The sequence below is a fragment of the Chanos chanos genome, chromosome 4 (genome assembly GCF_902362185.1).
Source record: "Chanos chanos chromosome 4, fChaCha1.1, whole genome shotgun sequence".
Taxonomy (NCBI): domain Eukaryota; kingdom Metazoa; phylum Chordata; class Actinopteri; order Gonorynchiformes; family Chanidae; genus Chanos; species Chanos chanos.
Window position 1 is genome coordinate 47,363,635 of NC_044498.1, and position 21,540 is coordinate 47,385,174.

At 43.3% G+C, this 21,540-nt stretch overlaps 1 protein-coding gene across 1 annotated transcript; it reads right to left on the reverse strand.

The window, feature by feature from the left end:
- Positions 1-1,899: 1,899 nt before the first annotated feature.
- On the reverse strand, positions 1,900-21,100 carry ppp2r5d (protein phosphatase 2, regulatory subunit B', delta). Its single transcript, XM_030770407.1, has 17 exons — positions 21,034-21,100; positions 19,991-20,074; positions 16,374-16,548; positions 10,499-10,698; positions 8,015-8,125; positions 7,525-7,617; positions 6,876-7,006; positions 6,475-6,534; positions 6,220-6,328; positions 5,792-5,845; positions 5,224-5,394; positions 4,384-4,511; positions 4,013-4,114; positions 3,610-3,682; positions 3,005-3,052; positions 2,728-2,844; positions 1,900-2,437 (listed from the first exon to the last, which is right to left on the reverse strand). The coding sequence occupies exons 1-17, from the start codon at positions 21,058-21,060 to the stop codon at positions 2,300-2,302; spliced, it is 1,821 nt and encodes a 606-aa protein (XP_030626267.1). The 5' UTR covers positions 21,061-21,100; the 3' UTR covers positions 1,900-2,299.
- Between the last annotated feature and the right edge of the window lie 440 nt (positions 21,101-21,540).

A 21,540-nucleotide genomic window follows, 5' to 3' on the forward strand; every position in this document is an offset into this window, starting at 1 on the left:
TATACATTACAATATACAGTACACAAATATTTGCAACATTAACTGCAGGCTGTCCATTTCCCATATAATGAGCCTGAATAATAATGCATGTTTATCTTTTTTTTTCTTCTTCTTCTTCTTCTTCGTCTGTATATAGTCCTATTAGGAGGATTGTATAGCGCTTGACCATACACCTTACAAGTGCATGATTTTTTTTTTTTCTCCATTCTTTTTTTATTTCTAAAAATATTGCTTAGGCGCTTCAACAAAAAAGAGCACAATCTATGTCAAGGACGTGTTAAATCAAGCGAGGTTTTGAGGGAGGGGAGGGCGGGAGCAAAGGAGATCGCTTGTAGAGATTCCCTACATGTGCACTGCATTAACCATATCCTTTCCAATGAGAGAGCTTGGAGGAAAGGAAGGGGTTTGTTTTTTTTTTCCTCTTGATTTTTTTTTTTTCAAATCAAAACAAAAACATAGAAAACAAGACATGTTACAAAAAAAGCCCGAAAAGTGGCATCAAGATTGTGATTTAAAGGGATACTGTGATTTTTACGGGACCTCGATAACAGTTTCACATCAAGGATAATAACAAACAAACACTTTAACGTAAGTATGAAAACAAACACAGTACATGTCCTGGGACCGACAGGTAGGCAGAGTCTCGTGGCAGGCCTTCTGTCAGGGGCTGCGGAGTTCTCGTTTGGGGAGGAGAAAACATGGAAAAACTTCACTTTTCCCAGATGAATGTGGTGCATTACACCATGCAATAAGGGCCAAATGCCTGTATAATTTAAGGATTACAAAAAAAACAGAACAAAACAAACAACAACAACAACAACCCTCGAGAAATAGTCCTAAAGTAAAATTACTATTCGCGATTCTTAATGCTTCGGTTGAGAATAAGGTCAAGTGGTGATTACTTTCACAAAACAGCCTTAGAGCAGACTAATGGGCTGCAAGGGAACAATGCATGGTCTTAACGTAAACTGAAGGTTGACAATCAGGAAAACCCTACGTTTACCGTCTTTACTGTCATCACAAACACAAAGGTCCTCAGCTTAAATCCCATCGGGCCACGTCAAGTGTAAAATTCATGCAGCAGTCTCATTCTGAAAACAGCTGTTTCATGCTAACGCACGTGGCAGGTCTGTAGCGCTAAGACTGATACACTGTCGACGCAGGCTGTCACGTTTGAGCTTACAATGCTAGTTTCTCTACAACTCAACACTGTGTCTGTTACCGTTGTAGTAGAAGTGCTTTATTATGTGGCGTCCATTTGATGCTCAAATGTCCCGACTTAAGGACAACTTAAAGGTAAACAGGACAAGTGGGTATGCCTCGTTCTGGACATTCTTGAGGGAACGTTGACGTTAACGTTAACCGTAGCAGTACTACTCTGAGGGAGCGACTTGCATCTACAAAAGTCATCTGAGGGTGTACAGGTATAACATGTTCTTCTTATTTCCAAATATTACAGCTTTTGAAAAGATTACCCCTGGAAAAGTGTGGCATTGAATACGTCACTACTATTGCCTGAGCCTGGCATTTCCTGTGTCTTATAGCAGCTCCAAGATGAATGGACAACGAAACCATTGCTAACATCATGTAGATGTTGCTGAAACGTTCCTGCGACGTTCTGATACAGATCAGGTATGTTCCCTCACTCTCAATGATCTCATACGTGTTCTGCTCAGTCCACAAGCAGTAGCGTGGCAGAGTGAGCTATAGAGTTTGGTATGGACCCTTCAGTTATGACAGAGCAAACCCGGATGGGTAAAGCTGATGAGTAAAGAAAACATGACACAACAAGAAAAGTGAGAAAAGGAACGTGAAGACAAAACAGAGCAAAGGGAAAGGGCAAAATAAAAGAGCACTGAACAACAACGACAACAACAAAAAAAAAAAAACGCTCCAATTAAGTGTAAACCTTTAGTTTTGTGACGTTCGTATTGTGGTTAAGCAGCCAATAGGTTGCCCCAGCTTAGCTTGACCATCACTGAAGCACCTCTTCTTAAACAAACGGGTGCATGTGTGTGTGTGGGTATGAAGGAAGAAAGACAGCGAGTAGGAGCTTTTTTTTTTTTTTTTTTTCCTGCTCTCTGTGTTGGCCAGGTTTCTGCAGACAGGGCTCTCCAGAGGGACTAAGGGAGGAAAAGAGGTTTAGGAGAAGAAAAGGCAGAGAGGGAGGAGGAAAGGAGGACATGGAGGAGGAGGAGGAGGAAGAGGGTGGGGTTTTACAGCAGGCAACGTTTTGGGACGTAGACGAGAAGGAGGAGACTTTAGGTGTGAAGGTGGAGAGAGTGACGGTGCTCCCCGGTCAGAGGGCTTCCTGATTGGCCGTCAGGTACTCCTCCGCCCGCTTGTGGGCCTCCAGGGCCTTTATAGTGTACACATCCTGCGGTAGCTCAGACTTTCGCCTCATCAACACCTTGTCTTTCTTTATGTCCTTCATCCCCTGCGTGGTGAAAAAGAAAAAAAAAAAAACACGCTCAGATACTCCAAAACAAATGTGTATATTTGGGCGTGCAGTCCTGAGTCATGTCAAATGCGGAGAGACGGTGATGAGAAGGCCTTCAGAATGCTGGCTGAGGCTTGTCTTACATTATCATTATTGACTACCGAGTATGTGCATCTGCGTATTCTTAAGTCTTCAAAGTGTATAGTGTATTTGTATAGAGGTTGTACATGTTCGTGTGCGCACGCATATATGTGTGTGTGTGTGTGTGAGTGTGAGAGAGTACTGACTTGTGAAGCCTCTGTCTCCACAGTCTTTTTCAGCAGTTGGATATCCTCAGCTGTGGGGGTCTCCGTCTCCATTGAATACAGGGCCATCCCTCCTGAACTCTCATTATATACCATATACTGGACACAAAACAACACGACAACTCTGCATCAGTCACCTGACACTACACTCCACCCCCTGGTTTCATAAACATCTCTCTACACATCCACAGACAACGGCACCAACACTGCTGCCAACATTCTGAAACATTAAATCGGTTCAATGAGACGAGAAACTGACCTCATCTTGGGGGACACTGGGTCGGAGATGAGGGTGGACCTTCGTAATCTGAGAAGAGCACATACACACACACACATTTTAATTAAAATCAAGATTCATTTCTAAGTATATGGCCCGGGAGCGAATGATGAGTCACAAGAGATGACTGGTGATAATTAGATTTGTCTGAAATGGAGGCACAATTAATTAAAGCATGACAGATTAAAATAAAAGATTTTCATCTCTAGCATCTCGCATTAGAAAAACTGCTACTTATGAAGTGTTTCTCACAAAACTCATTAAGTGGCTAATATCTAAACTTCAGCCACACTGGTATTTTCATATTATGGGGTGTCTCATTTGACAGAAGATGAAAACAGATGCATTTGTTCATGTCAAAATCATACAATTTCATTTTAAAAAGTAAACTCACACAAATTGATGTGGTCTTCAGCAACGATAATGTGAATTATCCGTAATCTGTACAAGATTTCCTGCTGGCCTCAGACCACCATTATGTTAACAATGAGTAGTAAGTGTGTTTGCGTGTGTGTGTGTGTGTGTGTGTGTGTGTTTGTGCGTTGGTGTGTGCGTTGGCATGTATGTGTCTGTTTCTGCAAGGGTACCTGGGGATTCTGTCTCGCTAGCTCCTCTATTTTATGCCAGATCTCTTCTCGCTCCTTCAGTTTGTACTTCTCTCTGAAATAAACAGAACCGGAACATGCTGTGTCAGGGCTGGCTGTTCTTTTGGTACACCGTCCACACAAAGGTATAAGCTGGTCTCTCTGGAAATCCTGAGTGCTTAGTCCGCAGTTCCGGTACCAACGCATTAATCCGCTGTCTCTCCCAACAACACTGAATGGAAACATTTACTCATCTCTCTAAGTACATTTCTTTAATAACACACATTTGTTCTTTCCAGTGGCCTTCCTCCCACTCTCTCTCTCTCTCTCTCTCTCTCTCTCTCTCTCTCTCTCTCTTTCCCTCCTTTGTTTTGATCCTTCATCTCTCTCAGTCTTTCTCACTCACTTCTGCTTCTCAGCTTTGTACTGCTGGGTGCAGTCATCAAACAGCTTCTGGTTCATCTCCATGAAGAGCTTAAGAGCGTTATAGATCAGCCCGTGGATCGTCCTGCGGGGAGGAGGGTAAGAACACGAGAACGCTATTAGGGCTCTAACCAATAACTTTCCTAAATCACCTACTCCTCTGTGGGGATCAACATTTGGCTATGTATTTTGGGTGAAAAAAAAAGGGGACATTATATTAATCTTGAAATCTGGATGGCCCAGAACGGCCACGTTTAATCACTCCAGGCAGAGGGGAGGGGGGGGAACTGTGCTAGTGAGAGTACTCTAAATTATTGTCTTGTGGTTGCAATTTAGTCCAGACGGGTACCGTACTTGTTCCAGTGGCTCTTAGAGTTCTTGTAGAGAGCAGGAAACATGATCGGGAGGATCTTGGCTGCATTGTCGCTGATCAGACTCATGATGTACTCATTGTTCCAGTAGTACAGAGCCCGTTCAGCCACCTGGAGGCAGAAAAACACATTTTAGTCAACTGGGAGCCAGGCTAACGATCAAACTTGGACTGGTCCTAACACGGGCTGGTTCGGCCAGTGTTTCTCAATCCTGCTCCTGGGTGACCCCCGCTCTGCACGTTTTTCATCTGTCCCTGCTCCACCTACGTGGCTGAACTCATCAGTGACACTTTTGATTGGCTGAGCACACTTGATTTAATCAAGAGCATATTAATCACACTAATCAGGTGTGTTCAGAGCAAGGATAGATAGAAGATATGCAGAGCAGGGGCCCCCCAGGAGCAGGACTGAGAATCACTGGGTTAGGCTAGCAGTCTGACATGAGAAGGGTTAGCCATCATAGTCAAACACTTAAAAGAATTTAATCACATGCTGTTCATTTCAGTTTTGTCAGAATACAACCTGGGGAAATTTTAAGCCCTTCTCCTTCTTTTGAACGCAACAGACTAACATGTATTTTCTTCAGAAAAGCAGACTGCAAATTTCAACAAGCTATATATAATGAATGTTTGTATGGCTAGGGGAATTGCCTGTATTCAGTTCTGTCGTGACAGTATTAAATATTATGATTATACTCATGGTTTAAGACCAGGTCTCCTGCCCCATCACTTCAACAGGGCACATTGAGTGGATAAATGATAGTTAACAACTGATACAGAAGAGAAACAACAGAGTAGTCAAAGGAAGTTGCATGGGCCCATACCTGAAAGTGTGGACTGGAGACACACTTAGCCAGTTGTCTGAAGAGAGGTTCCATGATCTTGACAAACTCAGAAGGCTCTATGACATCCAGGATCTCCTCCAGTTCGTTAAGGAACATCACCTCCTTTGGGCTGTGGGTCTTAGGCCAGAACTTCAGCAGACCCGTGATGACCTGAGAGAGAGAGAGAGAGAGAGAGAGAGAGAGAGAGAGAGAGAGAGAGCAAGAGAGAGTGAGAGAGCAAGAGAGGGAGAGAGAGAGAGAAAGAGAGATAGAGAAGGTTAGGAGACAGAGACAGCATGGAGAATAATGTGGAGAACAAAGGAGAGCCAAACACACAGGTTACAACTGAGCGAAATCATTTTTAACGAAGACAAAGATTCTACTCTGTTTACAATTAATGTATGGCGCCAGGACAATGTCAGTACTTCGTTCCAGAAATGATCACAAAAATGTTCACAGTAATTTTCAAAAGAGGGAATCCTGATACAAATGAAATGGACTTAGTAGGGTAGTTTTCCCCAGACATTGTTGCCAAATGTTAATCACAGAAGCTGAATATCCGACTTACTGGCTCGGTAAGGCTGCTGTCTTTTTCTAAGAACTGTACGACACAGTACGCCAGCTGCAGAGACAGGAAGTGACACAGACGTAAAGAAACAGCATTTGACTGATCTACGCAACGTGCTATAAATATAAAATGCAGGACACAAATGACACGGCACTTGGGATACTTGACACTGATAGCCGTAAAGGAATTATCCATAGCGATATCCAAGGTCTGGTTACAAACTGTTGCACAGTGTTCGCATGGTGCATAGTCCACGCCAACTTAAAGCTGTACATGCTGTAATTCAACTAAGCCCCATGAGTCAATGCGTCCTAACAATAAACTTAAAGTTAACGTTGTCTGAAAAACACTGCTTGGCAATACCCATGGTCTCAGAGAGTACACAGTGTGTTTCCTTTACGCGGCACTTAGAGTTGATGTGACGGTACCTGTGGATGGTAGACGCTAAGGGACTTCACTTTGTGCAGCGGCAGTAACACTCGGATCAGGAACATTTTGTGCTCCTCTTTCAGTGGCAGGGCAAAGCCATTAATTATGCTGCGAGGGGTTTGGAGGGGGGGGGGGGACACAAGACACATAGCTGGAGTCACATGTGCCCACAGGCCCTTGACATGCTTCGCTTATGAGTGAGAGTAAAAAGAACGTTCCCTTCCGCGGCGGCAACACAGATAGCGTGTACTCACCTTCCTAAGATCTCTAAGAGCTCAGCGATGCCGTTATGGTGTTCGGTCTCGTAAATAAACCTGCAGTGTCAACACAAAGGGCACAAGGCATTCAGCAAAAGACGGACACGGAACCACCTGGTCCCTCCGAAAAAAAATGATAGATTTCAGCAATTTCGCGGATCTAACTACACGCGGACATCAAAACAAACATGAACAGGGCAGGGTCGGGGTGCCATAGAGCTGATGTTCGGAGCAAAGCATTATAAATCATACTGAATGAACAGAGAGAATTTGCACACCTTTTCTCGTGGTCATCAAATAATCACGAGACATACGCGGTTAAACTGTGTCACAAAACATCACGTGGGCGGAGCTGAGGACAGGTGAGTGGCTAGCCGAGGCCAGGTGTCCGCGCTAACCTGTAGAATATGTTGTTGATCTGCCGACGGATGTACGCCCTGAGGCCCAGGAACTTCCCGTAGATCCGGTGAAGAATGGTCTTCAGGAAGTCTCTCTCTCTCGGGTCTTCACTGTCAAACAGCTCCAGAAGCTGAACAGACACAGGGCAACCAGCCATTTTAAAATCACGTATGTTACCGGACATGAGATTCACAGGCTACACCTTATGATACTAACCAATTATTAACAATGATTCACACAATGGCAAATGGAGAAACGCACCTAATTAATTAACGATGAGGCTGAAGAAAAAACAAAATGATCTGCCTGATCCAGATGTGAACTTATGGTTTCGTCTGTCTATAGCAGCGTTCAGCGCAATAAACCTCACATCTCAGAAGAGACACGTATTCAGACACTCACTTTTAACTTCTGATATTGAGTTCGCAGGCATAACGGATCAAGATCTATTCTCAAAATCTCCCCTCCAACATTAACTACTCAGTGTATTACAGGAGGTGTGAAGGCGAGGACTGGTTACGGCAGTGCATGATGGCAAGGTTGTCAAAGCCTTTAGATGCAACCCTGTACATCTAGAGTCCTTTCAGTAAACTGACCCTGCGTCGGGGTTGAGAGGACGCTTCACTGAGTGACAGACGACATACTTACAGACAGTACAAACTTTTGGTCGATGTATTTTTTGGCGATATTAGGCTGGAAGTCAGGTGACTCCAAGAAACGTAAGAAGAACTCGTATACCAGCTGGAGGGAGAGAGAGAGAGGGAAAAAAATCATTGGGGGTGAACAATGACGCAATGTGTTAACATATGGAAGGGTTATCTACGGATTCAACTGATAATTCAAACAGATCCTGGATCACAATTCCAGTTATCTCTAATCTTTACTTAACTTTACTTAAGGCAATAATATATTAACCCCTCTGCACATAATATCTGCACTAAAAATGATCAGTCTGAGAAAGAAAGTTGGTTCCTGTTAAACACAAATGACACTTAAGCTACTATCTGATCTACTTGAACACTGTGTGTGTGTGTGTGTGCGCATTGCATCTGTTCCCTGTTCTTTGTTCTTGTGAAAATGTTTGGAGCAATTGAGCACAGCACACAAGGGAGGCTCTGTTAACCAAAAAGCCACACACCTGTAGATGAGGCCAGGCTGCTTCTAGTGTAGGCTCATCCTCCTCTGGATCAAACTCTGCCCCGGTGGGATTGGACGAAGGAGGCAGAGTCCTGAAGAGGTTCACCGAAAACTGCACAACAAACACCACCATCAACCATTAACAAACAGAACAGCTGTTAACCAACAAAACCACAAAAATCCCCCAGCTTTCTACACTCACTTGTACAGAAATAAAGTACAAAAAGTGATGCCACTGCTCACCGAATATTTTAAGGATCAATAAAATCACAAGTCGAACGAATCAAATTCATTATAGAGTGTATACGTCATAAAGCAAGAGGAACATTACAAAGCTCTCTAACATTCATTTGAGCGTTCTGATCTCTTTCTAATCTGACCTTTCCAATCTTTTCATCTCCCTAAACAATGTTGCTCAATACTAATTAGTGTAGCGGTTAAAACTGGAGGGACGGGGATATCGATCACTGCTCTGGTGTTTGACACGATGGCAGCCCTGATGAAAAGACTGTGCAGCTCCAGGGGGAGCACAGCACCAGCACGCTGTGAGACACAGGCAAAGCGCCACTGCTCTCCCTCTCTCTGCCTCTGTCTCTCTCTCTCTCTGTCTCCGATAGGTGATGCAACGGTCCCTTGGCCGCTGTCTCAGGCTGCTGCCTACTCAGACCTTGAGGCAGGGAGACCATAGACAATGCTGTTCAAGCCCCCCCCCCCCCCCCCCCCCCCCCCCCCCCCTCGCCCCCAACCCAGCCCATTCCTTCCGCCTCCACACTCCACTAGCTCCTCATTTAGACAGCGGGGAGGACAGGAAATGCAGGTATTATACACCCAGCATGAATGGACAGAGAGAAAGAGGAAAGGATGGAAACAGAAGGGAGCTGAATAATAGAAACGTTGGTGTGAAGGAAATCTAGGTACATGAGAAGGCCACCGTTTGTCTGTCCGCGCGTGTCTGTGTGTGCGTGTGCGCGTGCGCGTGCGTGCGTGCATTTGTGCAGGTAATAGGAGACAGCAGGTCTGTGCTGAGCATTAGGAATGGCTGAGAGGAAGTGCAGGTGTCTGGGCCATAATTTGTGACGGCTAATTACCCATCACTCCCTGGTATGCGTTTGTGTGAGAACAGAAAGAGAGGGAGAGAGAGAGAGAGAGAGAGAGAGGGAGAGAGAGAGAGAGAGACAGGAGGGGGGAGCTCCCAATCATCAGTGGAGCAGGGAAAGTAGAGCCCCCCAGGTGTAAGAGACATCTGACTTAAAAGCCTTACAGTGGGACTGGCAGCAATAGGAATTATCCCTAATAGCTGACAAGAGGGCACAGTAGCCTCTTCAGCCTTCAACACGAATTTGGCCCTAACCCTGCAATGATTCTCAAATCAGCTAAGTACAAGTCGTTACAGTAAAGGCAAGATATGACACATGTGCTTTTGATTAGCGTGTGTGTGTGTGTGTGTGTGTGTGTGTGTGTCTAGGAAGCATTTAAATCAGCTGGGTTTTTCCCCTGAGCATGTGATAAGTAAGTTCAAGTTGTCTCATCAGCATGAAACTAAGGTTTGTTCGTAGGCAGACGGAGACAGAGAAAGACAGAACTCGCTACACGCATAAGAAAAGAGGGAGAGGGAGAGAGAGCATGGCAATGACACTATATTAAGGGCCGAACATGCAAGTCGACTTCCTCTAAGACACCCGGAGGAAAGTGAATTTTCCACTGATGGCACGAACATACACGCAGGAAAACACACATGATGGATAACAATACGGGACATTTCAATAAAACACCAATAAAAGAAAATCCACATCGTTTTTTTCAACGTTGACACATTGCATTCCATCAGTTAATCAAAAACAGTCGTGAAGTCTTGCCATCAGCCACAGTAAAGACTGGAGGAGCCTGGCGTTTAACAGTGGGCTAATTCAGTACGATTTGACTGATGTTGTCATGGTTAAATCATCATTTTTCTCTGAAAATACTGAGCTAGGCTGTTCAGTACAGACCGCTTAGCAAATGTTTTGAGTTTCTGTCTGTTTTCAGAGACACTACTGTACACAACAGGAGCATCTCAAAACCTACTTAAACATGAACATCAACAACAACAGCAATAATACTGAAAAACCACTGCTGCTTTGAAACACCCTTGAAATGATGTCTTAATTCAAGAGGGAGAGAATAAATAAAAGCAGATGGTCATTTCGTAATTAGACATACAACTGTAATTAGACACTGGTGTGTGTTTGTTGTGTACAGTAGTTTGAGTACAAATGCAAATGTGTTAATTGCTGGTCAATTCAATTGTACTGTCCTCTCTCCATAAGGCTGGGTACCGTTATGTCATTCTAACCATATGGGAACATAATTTGACAGTCACTGAATGTTCCTCTGTAGGAAATTCCATCTGTGCAAGTGGTTGTGATGGGTGCGTGTGAAATGTGTGCATTTGATTACAATAGAGAAACGCGGGTGCACACGTATGTCGAAGTGAGAGTTCTCTCACCATGATGACAGCCTCGGGGTAGATGGATTCGGTAACTACGTCGCGGTTGTGCGTGATGTACTCCACCATCTCATTGAGGCCGGCTCGTTTCACCTCCTTGTATTTGAGATCGCTGAGAGGGTCCGTAACAAAGTCGAAAAGCACACAGCACTGACGCAGCTTCTGAACAAACAATTCCTCCCGTTCCATTGGCGGGGCATCTGAGAGTGAGTGAAAGAGAGAGGAAAAAAAAAAAAAAGACAGAGGATATATGTATTTTACAATAATATTCATTCAGCTATCAGTAACTCCACCATGTGTAACTTCTCCTCATTTGGACCGAAGGCTGCTGTTACTGATGAATCAGAAACATGACACGCGAGTGATCCAGCTGGACACCTATCCAAAGCGCTCAGCAGCACTGTGGTTTTTCAACCGTGTTCTTTCAGCAGTCCGTTTATACCGTCGGACTCTGACACACGGTTCTCACCTTGGCCTTGAACATCATTGGTGTTGTGTGCAGACCTTTGTGGACCGCAGAGCCCTGAGGAAAATTACACTGCTCCGTCAAAGGCTGCACGATTCACTCTCTGTCACTGCCTCTCATTGCTATCTTGTCTCCATCAAAGACAAGCCAGCTGTCTGGCCTCAGTTAAGGACATCTATACATACAATAAGAAAAAAAGACGCTGACCCATGGCTACTTCTTCCCTTCACGCCATATCAACCACCCCAATGTATTTCATACTTCACTGTAGTCTATGGGATAAGGGACTTTACATATGGACAACGACATTTTGTACCAGGCCTGTGTCAGTAGCACACATTTTCATTGCATAATCCCAAATCCCTGGACTTGGGTTAGGGGTGCAGTTTGTACCAAATTAAACAGTTCAAACTCTTCTGAGTTCATCTCTCTGGGCAAATATCGCTGCCATTCAGAATCTGACAGGCGTTCCAAAGGGACGGAATAAAGAGCTGGCGTTTGAGGAAAGTATAAGTGAAGACAAAAAAAATCGCGAGGGTTTGGTTAAAGAGACATGATCAGAACAAAAAAGGACCGCGGTGAAAGGCAAGGAGACTAGGGGACTTTGAGGATTGATCCACTTTTGAGCAACACTGGGGACGGAATGCGAATGAGGGAGCAGAATCTGGGGCAGAGACGACAGCTCCGAGGAATGTGTATCAAACAGTGGAGCTTCACTGCCGCAGCTCCAACTCCTCCTCCTCCGTCCCTGTCGCTGGAGTATCGGGTCTATAATTCACTCATGGTGACAACAAAACGGTAGTTATCTCAGTTTATCAGGATTAGGCCCGAGAGGCAAACTTAGTTGACTTAGTTGACATCCAATGTTCAACTTTCAATGGACTTCTGAAATGATCGCAAGTTCTCTCCCAGGACTGCAAGCAGCAGTAACCGTCGTTAGGTTAACAAGAACTGCTAAAAAGACAGCAACGTTTCTGGAATTGATGTGAGAGTGTAGGCTGAGTCTTACCACCTGAGATGTTTTGTAATCCTTTTAAATAACTGTTTCACATGTGCTAGGTGGAGCAAATGGAGAAGAGGGGAGAGATGGTGCGGGTTCGTCAGGATGATAGGCAGCTGCCAAAACACCCCAAGGCAACAGCAACTATTTAAATCGCACAAAAATAAAAACGAATGCGCTTCATGACATCTTATGTGTGCTTGAATTGGCTTGCAGGTAATTCAAAAGGCAGACGGTTGACTGGTAAGGGAGATACATGAGCAGGAACAAAGGAACAGTGTCTGGCACTGAAAGCCAACAGTCAAACTATATTAGAAATGGAATGTATTTCTGTATGTGTGTACATCTCTCTGAAAAATAAATAAATAAAATAAAATAAAATAAAATACCAGAGAAAAAAAAGGAAGAACTACGGGATGGTGGCTAATACCCATGGCAGAGTCTTGCCTTACCTGCCTCAGCCGACACAAAACAGACACTTTGACACCACACAGGCAAATTTCTCACTAGGGGCCTATTTGATTATCTCAGTGTTGTCACACTCTCCACAAATCAAAGTGCGGTGTGACAGCGTCCCTGGAAATGCACTGCCTGATACCTCCTTCCCTCCCTCTTTCTGCCTTTCTCTCCGTCTCTCTCTCTCTCTCTCTCAGACACACACATACACACACACACACAGATCTTTACCAAGAACGCAATGTGCCATGCCCTGGAGAGTGCTTTTATGTACCTTAATGGTTCAAAAAAAATTGTTGCCCTTGTAAGTCTCACCAGGGGGACAACTTGTAAAAGATGAGATATGGCAAATCTCATGAGTCTTGGTTTGGCCACTTACATCCGCCACTTTTCCGAAAGGGAATGCAAGCTGCTTACAAGGGATCACAGTAACACGAAATCACTACGCATGCTTCTGACCTCTGCCTGCAGCTCTATTTCCAATCTTAACAATTGGTTTGATGTGGATGAGCTGGATTTAAGTAAATTACCTTCTGATACCGATACGACTTTTCTGTGTGTCACCCGTCACACTTTAAACCTTAAAATTCTAAGAGCGTCAAAACTGTCAACGACATGGACCTAACTGAACTAACTAACCTATCCCATCGTTTAACCAACGTGACCTCTGGAGTCCTGTTAGCATGCTGCTCTCCCTCCAGCAACCCGTACACACACACTACAGCAGCAGCTATGGTGCATGTGACAGCATGCCCTAGAGAGACCTCATTGCTCTCTGCCATTCACATATTATATATTCACAGACTGGACCAAACCCCAGGCTGATGTTACGATCGATACATTGGAATAATTCAAAAACATTATCCTTATACAAACACACACAAATACACAAAATATACTTGAAAAAAAAACAAAAAAACGTCATAGTCGTGAACCCGCAAAACGACCCACTTATGAAGATTAAGGGTGGATCCAAACAATATTTTTGCGTTGGGTCTACACTCCGCTAGGTTTCTGTAAAGTCTTGAGGCGTACAGAGGACGAAAGCAGCCCGGACAACATGCGACTGAAAGCGTGTGAGACCTTTGGGCAGAGCCGCGGTCATTTGACTGTGCGAAAATGAGCGGAGTGCTGAGTTATACGCTATAGTCAGTGACAGCACAAGGCCACAGCTGTGCGGTACAGTCCGACTGTCATAAGACCAACCTTCTCCTCCAGGGCCTTATCAACTGCTCTCATCATTTCCCTCTGGCAACATTCTCACTCAGTCACACTCTTTATCTACACGAGACTATGACACCAGAGATCCAATTAAAATTCACACCATTAGACATCTGGAAATTTCAGAGAGTGCAGTGCAGGTTTTGGAGTTTTAAGGGTCCCAAAGGGTCAAGAAACAAACAAAAAAACAAAAAACTTCTCTCTCTCTCTGCACCACAACACACACACACACACACACACACACACACACACACACACTATGTGTAAAGCAAAAGAATATTCAGGATTTTTTTTTTTCCCAGTTGTTTTTCCCTGAATCAAGTTTGAATGAACGTGGGTGGGCAGAGCCGGACATGCCAAGCTGGCAATGTGGCAAAGGAAAAACTGAAAGGCAAAAAATGTTTGGATAACCAGCATACAACACAATCAAATCCCACATGCGCTCACACGCACACACACACACACACACACACACACACACACACACACACACACACACACACACACACACACACACACAGACCACGGAGCTTGTGGCTCTTTTAGAGTTCTCTGCACATAAAAGCAGGAAAGGGAGACCTTGAGGCTTCCTCTGTTTGTTTGGCACGAGGACCTCCATCATCTGTGCCAGACCAGGAGCAGCATGCAGGGGTGGAGAGACACTGCTGACTGTACCATAAACAAACACATAAAGACGTCACTGTTTTTGGTTTTCCTATCTCTTTTCACACCTCACACAAGTGGGCACGTTCCCGCCATAGCTTCAGCCACCAAAAGAAATGGTACATGGTGAATTATAAACAACCCTGACTTGCATACATTTAAAGTTTTTATTTGAGTTTATCTGAGAGTTTTTTGGCCAGTAAAAAGGATATAATACCTTAATGCACAACAAGTTCTACCACAGCTTGGAAATAAGCTTGCAGAGGCTGCAAAGTCCTTTGAGATACAAAGGCTGGTTCAATGTCTTGACGCACCTATAACACTGTACATTCAAGTTATGAAACAACCCTTTTTCAAAGCCAGTTCAGGGCCACTGAAAACAGTTTACTGCATTCCCCGAGACATTCCGACTTTGACATTCCCTAAGAACAGAGCTGCCGTGTGGGTCATGGGGTCAGATTCAGAGACGCTCCAGTAGAATGTGTTGATCACATGTGGAAATTGGTTCTTTAGGAAAGTGGGGGTGGGGGCATGACCAGGGTTGAGACACCAGCATATACACTAGTAGACTGCCTGAACTTTCCTTCTCAGTACAGAATATGCAGTAAGCTTATTTAAGTCTTTCTGCTGTGGTTTCAGCGGACAAACACACACTCTGTTGTGTGATTCAAAATTGATAGCAAAAAAAAACAAAAAAAAAAAACACTTCTTCGTATAGTGTCAGTAAAAGTTGGTTTCAGTGGTACGAAACCTATTGTATGGACAAAAAAAAAACCACACATACAATGGACAATGACCTTCAACCTACAGCTGAGTAATGACCAACTGGTGAGTAAAGGGGCAAAAGAATAGGAGTATTGTGTCTATGGAACTTGGGGAGAGTCACACATTTCTGTCTATAGTCAGATTTTAACCAACTTCAGTGAGTCAGTGCCAGAAGACACAAAGGCAAAGAAATGCAACAGTAATCACTGTGAGAAATAAACAGGTTACTAAAAGGTTTACCATAGGAGAGAAAGTGTAAAGGATCACATCTGTGTGTGTGTGTGTGTGTAAGTGAAGACAGAGCCTAATCTGTCTGCATGCTCTGTTGTGGTGCGGATTCGTTGTCCTATTTAGTGCAGACACTTGCACTGCTGATCCAATTACTAGCTGTGAGCTGTCATGTGGTTTCTCTCTTTCTCTCACTCTCTCTCTCTCTCTCTCTCTCTCCCCCTCTCTCTGTATGGTGAAACAGGGGGGAGACCCTCAATGACAGAGCTCCAGCACTCAACACAGGGCCAAGATGGTGAAGGACTCATTATTCCTCAAGGACTAATACACATGAAGACTTGCAATGATAATGAAATAGTGTTTAATTCAAATAAATTAGTTCAAGTAATTTCCAGTATTTTGCAGTTAGTCCTAGATAACGAGCGGTGAAGGAATTTGTGATGGTTGGCTAATTTTGCTTTTTTTTTTTTAATAAATCCCCCCAAACATCTATTAGCAATGACTACTTTACACAGACGCAAAAGGAATAGGGTAAGTTAACTCTTACACACCAAGTCATCCTAGGCAACTGATGGTCAGAGCAAGCATTCTATATAAGATACTGTGATGTCATACTATCTCGCTTCTGTTTTTGCAGATGTTCTCAGCACTCAGACTGCCAACTATTTTGAAGCAACATTTGTTGCACCTGCTACCGCGCCCCGTCCCTGATACCCGGCAAACTCGACGGTGATGCAATGAGGTTCATGTGAGGTTGCAGACCAACTGTTTATGTAATAACTGCCTCCCACTCTTTGAGAAAGAAAGTATGCCGTACACAGCGGAGTCATCCCGCTCAAGCAAAACGTATACGGTCAACCTTTTGCACCTAAGTGAAGACGCAGTAGAAAAGAGAGAGAGGGTCTGCTGAGAGGACAGAACAGGACAGGGAGATCCAAAGACGGGATGCGTAGACCGAAACCAGGGAAAAGACCCGAAGAGAGGAGAGAGACACAGTCGGTTACGAGAGCGAGAGAGAGAGAGAAAGAGATAGAGAGAGAGAGAGAGAGAGAGAGATGACTAAGAATCAGTCTTACCTTTGAGGGCTGGAAGTTTCTGCAGTTCGCGGTTCTTGCTGAGGTTGAATCGGGACGAGCTCTGGCGTCTCTCCTTCTTGACGATCTGGGGCCCTCCTGAATACTTGATTTTGTTGAGCTGAGTTGGAGGTGGCGTACTGTTGCTAGGACGTTTGCTGGCTGTTTGCTGCTGCGCCTATGGAACATATGTGCACGTAATATGAGAACGGACAAACACGGAGATTTCACACGGCAGACTTGTCAATTACCACAATGTTCTGGTCAGATGCTGCTCCAGCATTGCATAAGAACAGGACAAACACACTCTCTCTATTTCTATCTCTAGGTTTCAACCTGTTTCAAACAGACTTTGAAGAGTTTGCCAAAAAAAAAAAAAAAAAAACAGAAAAGAAAAGAAAAAAAGAAGTTGAATTAGAAACACTGTAGAGATGATGGGGTTTTGCAGTTCATTTATATTCAACAGCATTCAGGGGACCAAAGAGAGAGGCCCATTGTTCTAGTGCAGACATTGAGAGCCTAAAAGGCTGCTACTTATCCAAAAGTAGATCTGTCCAAAAACAAGCCCAGATGAGAGAGAGAGAGAAAAAAAGGAAAAACGTCTATTGTAGAACAGAACAACAATAATTGTGTAGAAAAAAATCTATTTGTGCCACTGATGCATAACGATGGCCCTCACACAGTGAGGATTAAAGTACATCAGCAACTATTTCAGGCAAAATAATCCAGAACATATGACTGGTTTTTATTTGAAGAAGATCCAAGTGTCAAACTATGCATGAGAGAATTTTTTATGACTTCTCCATGCCAACTTTGAGTTCCAGTGATGGAGTGCCTGTCTACCATGGGAGGAAATCTACAACGGCATGGAATGGTTGGGATTAAATTATTCATGCATCCAGTGCTTCAGAATCTTTCCTGTGCGGTGGCATTTGGGTACTGGAGTCCAGCAATATACCATTTATCACGATCTTCTGCATGATCTTCTTTCACTGCAGTCAACACACTGTTAAGGCAGCATTTGAAACTGAACCTCAGAAAACACCTAGTCTACATCTGTGACTGACTGAGCCCAGACTACAGCGGTTGTGTTAGCGACAACCGGTGCGACTCAGAATGGGTTACAGCACAAATCCCAGTCCACTAGAGTGAGCGTCCGACAAATCGCCAGTTGGGAGGTGGCGCTTCACACATTGATAAGCAAATCACGGATCATCCGTCTTTTACAAGACCACAGGATCAATGTCGAACTGGATAATCTAACTGATTTGGCCACCGCCGAAGGGGGCTGTTGCAGTAGTCTATTCGCAGCATCTGCAGGAAAAAGAAAACCGCTAATGACTATCTCTGGTTGCACTTACACTACAACTGTTTAATTCTAGCAGCATCAGCACCAATATCTTAAGACGACTGTAATTGTCTTTTTTATCATCTGAGAGCGATAATGACACAAGAAGTAATCACTCACTAATCACGAGTATGCAATCAGTATGTAAACCAGTAAAACAAGCACTAAGAAAGTCAAGGAGCGTCTTGCTGACCCGAACCTGTGAGACACATGTCGGGGCCTGTCCCCAGCACAGCGCAACTGGTCTCCGTGGAACTAGTTTGCATGACGAAGCCAGACCCAAAATAGACCAAAAATCAATAACATTCAACCCCGTGCAACATCAAGCTCTCTAATGTTCAGCTGGTGTTATTGATGACAGGAAGCAGCGTGTAAAGTATCTGAGGCGCTCTCAATCTGTTGGAGCGTTGATGGTCTCATAACAGAGTAATGAACAATTAATAGAACGCTTACGATAAAAATGCTTTATCACAAAACTGAGGTGATGAAACAAGTAAAACCTCACACTAACAGTCTGCTTTACTTTCTGGGACTGTATTACAGGAAAAAAAAAAAAGATACAAAAAAAAGAAAGAGAGAGAGAAAAAAAAAACCCCCACAGTTCCCAAAAAAGACAAGGCTTTGTTGGCTCCGGCGGTGGCATGACAGCCCTATGGCAAACAGTGCACTCACATCAAACAACTGTTTTACAGTATCCTGTGACCAACATATCTACAGATATTATTAACGGCATATTTCATGTTGTGGACAGAAATAAATTATCTTCATAACAAGTGAATATATCGCCAACACACCAGCATGCAAGTTGGAGACGTGCACTTAAAAAGCCTCAAACATTTTTCCATGAAATGGCACGTCTTCATTATCTTTGAGTTCCACAGATATCTATCAACAGCTTGTGTGAGGTCACTGCGCATTACAACAGGTGGTAATAAACACTGTACCCACACTGTTATCTTTCAATTGCTTAGTGCCCTAGTAACCTCTCTGTCACCATTGCAGCCTACTGAATCCTCAACACATGGCCCTTTCTGCAACACTTATCTTAAGCAAACAAGTCATGGTCTATTTTACTAAATCTGGGAACACCATTAGAGCGCTTAAAGTCTAGTTATGGTCATTTGGTTCCATACCGGAGCCAGGGCAATTATGTTGCAATTGTATCTCCATGCTTCATGTCTTCATGTCTGGCCAAAACTCTCCGCTAACTGTACTCTTGATTTGCCAGTTTCTGGTAATAATATTATGCTATGATAGTAAGTCTTTCGCATAAACTTATACACACATAAGAGTACACACACAAAAACACAGAATGAACTGCTCCATGACAGACCTGTGAAATCAAATGTGCTTGGCTCTGGACTCTTACCGATAAGAAATCTGTTAACCTCAACCTCTTTCTGACACTTGATGTGTTTCGCAGGTGAAAGACCCTAAACCTGACAGTATACAGGAACAAAAGACGTTAGATGCTTTCATTTGTTGTGCATTCACAGACCGAAGAAGACACTATGATAATTTCCCTCTTAAGTCCTTGAACAGCTGTTGGCAAATCCCACAAGAGAACGCAAGTCAAAAGCATCATGTATGAAAAACAGACTCAGTCGCCTGTCTTAGTGGAGGGGGGAGCATTTCATTGGCAGTAAACACGTGAGAACTCTCAGTCCTTAAGCAGGAGCAGTGTGCTGCATACAGAGAGGCCTGTGCACAGAAGACAGCCGCTCCCTTCCTGATAAAACACACTGGAGTCTAATCCAACACAAGCAGCGTAATGGCCCCTCTGCACAATGTTCCACAAGTGTTACCGAATTTTATTAGTCATACAGCGCAGACACACACACACCATAACTAAACAAAGCGAGACTACCAAACAACTGCTACACAATGGTATGGTGCACCATGTAAAAAAAAAAAAAAAACTTACAGTGAAATAACACACAAACTTGTTCATCTTAACTTTGGAAAGTAACCCTTATTTTGATAAAAAAAAAGAATAAGTCAATGTGATGTGGAGAGAGAACTAACAAAGCCAGGAAAAACGGAAATGCAACATTTAATAAAGGATATCGAGTTCTTGTTCGAGAGCTGAACATCAATTACAGCTGTTCAAAAACACTGTTAAAGTTAAATAGACAGTGAAGCTTGTCACTACAATAATTTGAAAACATCTGTTTGAAAATAAGGGGTGTTACTATGAAAATTACGAGTTATGTTACATCCGTTCGGATCAACTTTTTTTTTTTTTTTTTTCAAACTATGGGGATTCATTTACCTCATCTGAGTTTTCAGTTCCGGTATCCTTTCCACCGCTGACCGTATTGTTTTTTGTGCTGCTTTTTGCAGATTTAGTTGGCTCCTGTTGAAATCAAATATAACGGTTAAATTAACACCTTGGCAACTTTGCACACAGGCTGAAAAGTCTTAGTTGACACGTCACTATCAGGTAATTTGTGCACTGCGTACTTGGACTCCATTGATTAATGATGTGCGTTTTAGGTACCCTGCAGGATTCAAATCGAGTGCATTCCCAGATATAAAGAATATAGGAGACGGCAGATGCAAACAACAAAACCACAAAATTTACCACCAAAAACTGATGGAACGTCACTCAAATGAAACTGCCAAATTGTAAGCAACAATTGTCACGTTTTTTGCATAAAACAACCATGATAAGATACAATAAACAACTCATTGGGCTTAGAGCTTCCAAAATCAATCTCTCAGCAACAGTAAGTTAAGCGTATGGTTTCCTTTCTGCTGTCAGTGAGTAACGTTATTGGGATAGGTTGATGCACCAACATAAGCTTTGAGACAGATGTTAGCTAGCCAGCAAACAAGCAAATGTAGCATCTTAACTTGTTATTCATTTCTGTGTTATGTTCATCTTCATGATAACACAAATTATAAGAAGTTTTCAGGAAAGGCGGGTTCTGAAATGCTCAATGAATTATTTAAAATAATACTAGCAATTAGCTCGTATTACAGTTTAATCAAAAATGTACCGTTATTAAAGGTGATGAGACACGAAAACGAAAGTAAAGTAATATCGCCAATTTTAATCAACAAGTGACAAAATATGCACCGGATAATATTTTGAGTATTTTATAAAGAAAGAAAGGGCGGTTTGACATAGCTGCTCAGCTAGCTAACGAGCTTGCACTGATAGCTAGCTAGGCCTCGGTCAGCTACGAAAATAACACAACAAATATGCACGGTAAATTGAAAATACAGTTGAAATAGAATTTCAGCGGCCTCGTAAGACTCAGGGGAATAAATGAGCGCTCTTTAGAGTTCCAGTTGCAACCAGTACATTACCTTTTCTTTTTTAGTTTTATTCGGCATTTTGCGGATGTTGTTTTTCACGGTGACTCCGTGATAGACTTCCCCGGGACTCGAGTGTTCGCGCACTGTTACCTCCAGTTCCCTGCGCCCTCCTAGGCCACGAATAATTTCATTGGTCAACGAGATGTAGACTTGCCTAGTGACATGACTTGAAGATTTTACAATTGGTCACTTAAAAAAGGAGGGGTCTGCCTCTCTGGCAGAGGCTCTAATATAGAACTGGCTATGGTGTTGCTGAATCCTGGATCCCATGCAACTTTAATGAATACAGATGAACTGTTCAGTGACTAAAATTTGTCCTTTGTTCCCTTCATGTATTTTTGTCACCATATCTTACAAACGTCTTTCATGTATTCGTCATTCTCATTCATTTTCTGTACAGTGACACTATCTCTTTCCTTCACCAAATCACTTTCATTGCCCATAACCCACTCTTGTTGTGTGACCTCGACGCAACCTCAGATATTGTTGCACTGAACA

Excerpts from the sequence above, each read along its gene's own strand:
- ppp2r5d (XM_030770407.1), bottom strand. The coding sequence starts at position 21,060 with ATGCCGAATAAAACTAAAAAAGAAAAG. Across the intron at positions 5,395-5,791 it reads ACAGCAGCCTTACCGAGCCA|GTCATCACGGGTCTGCTGAA; the intron begins GTAAGTCGGATA and ends TCTCTCTCTCAG. Across the intron at positions 3,053-3,609 it reads TAGCGAGACAGAATCCCCAG|ATTACGAAGGTCCACCCTCA; the intron begins GTACCCTTGCAG and ends TGCTCTTCTCAG.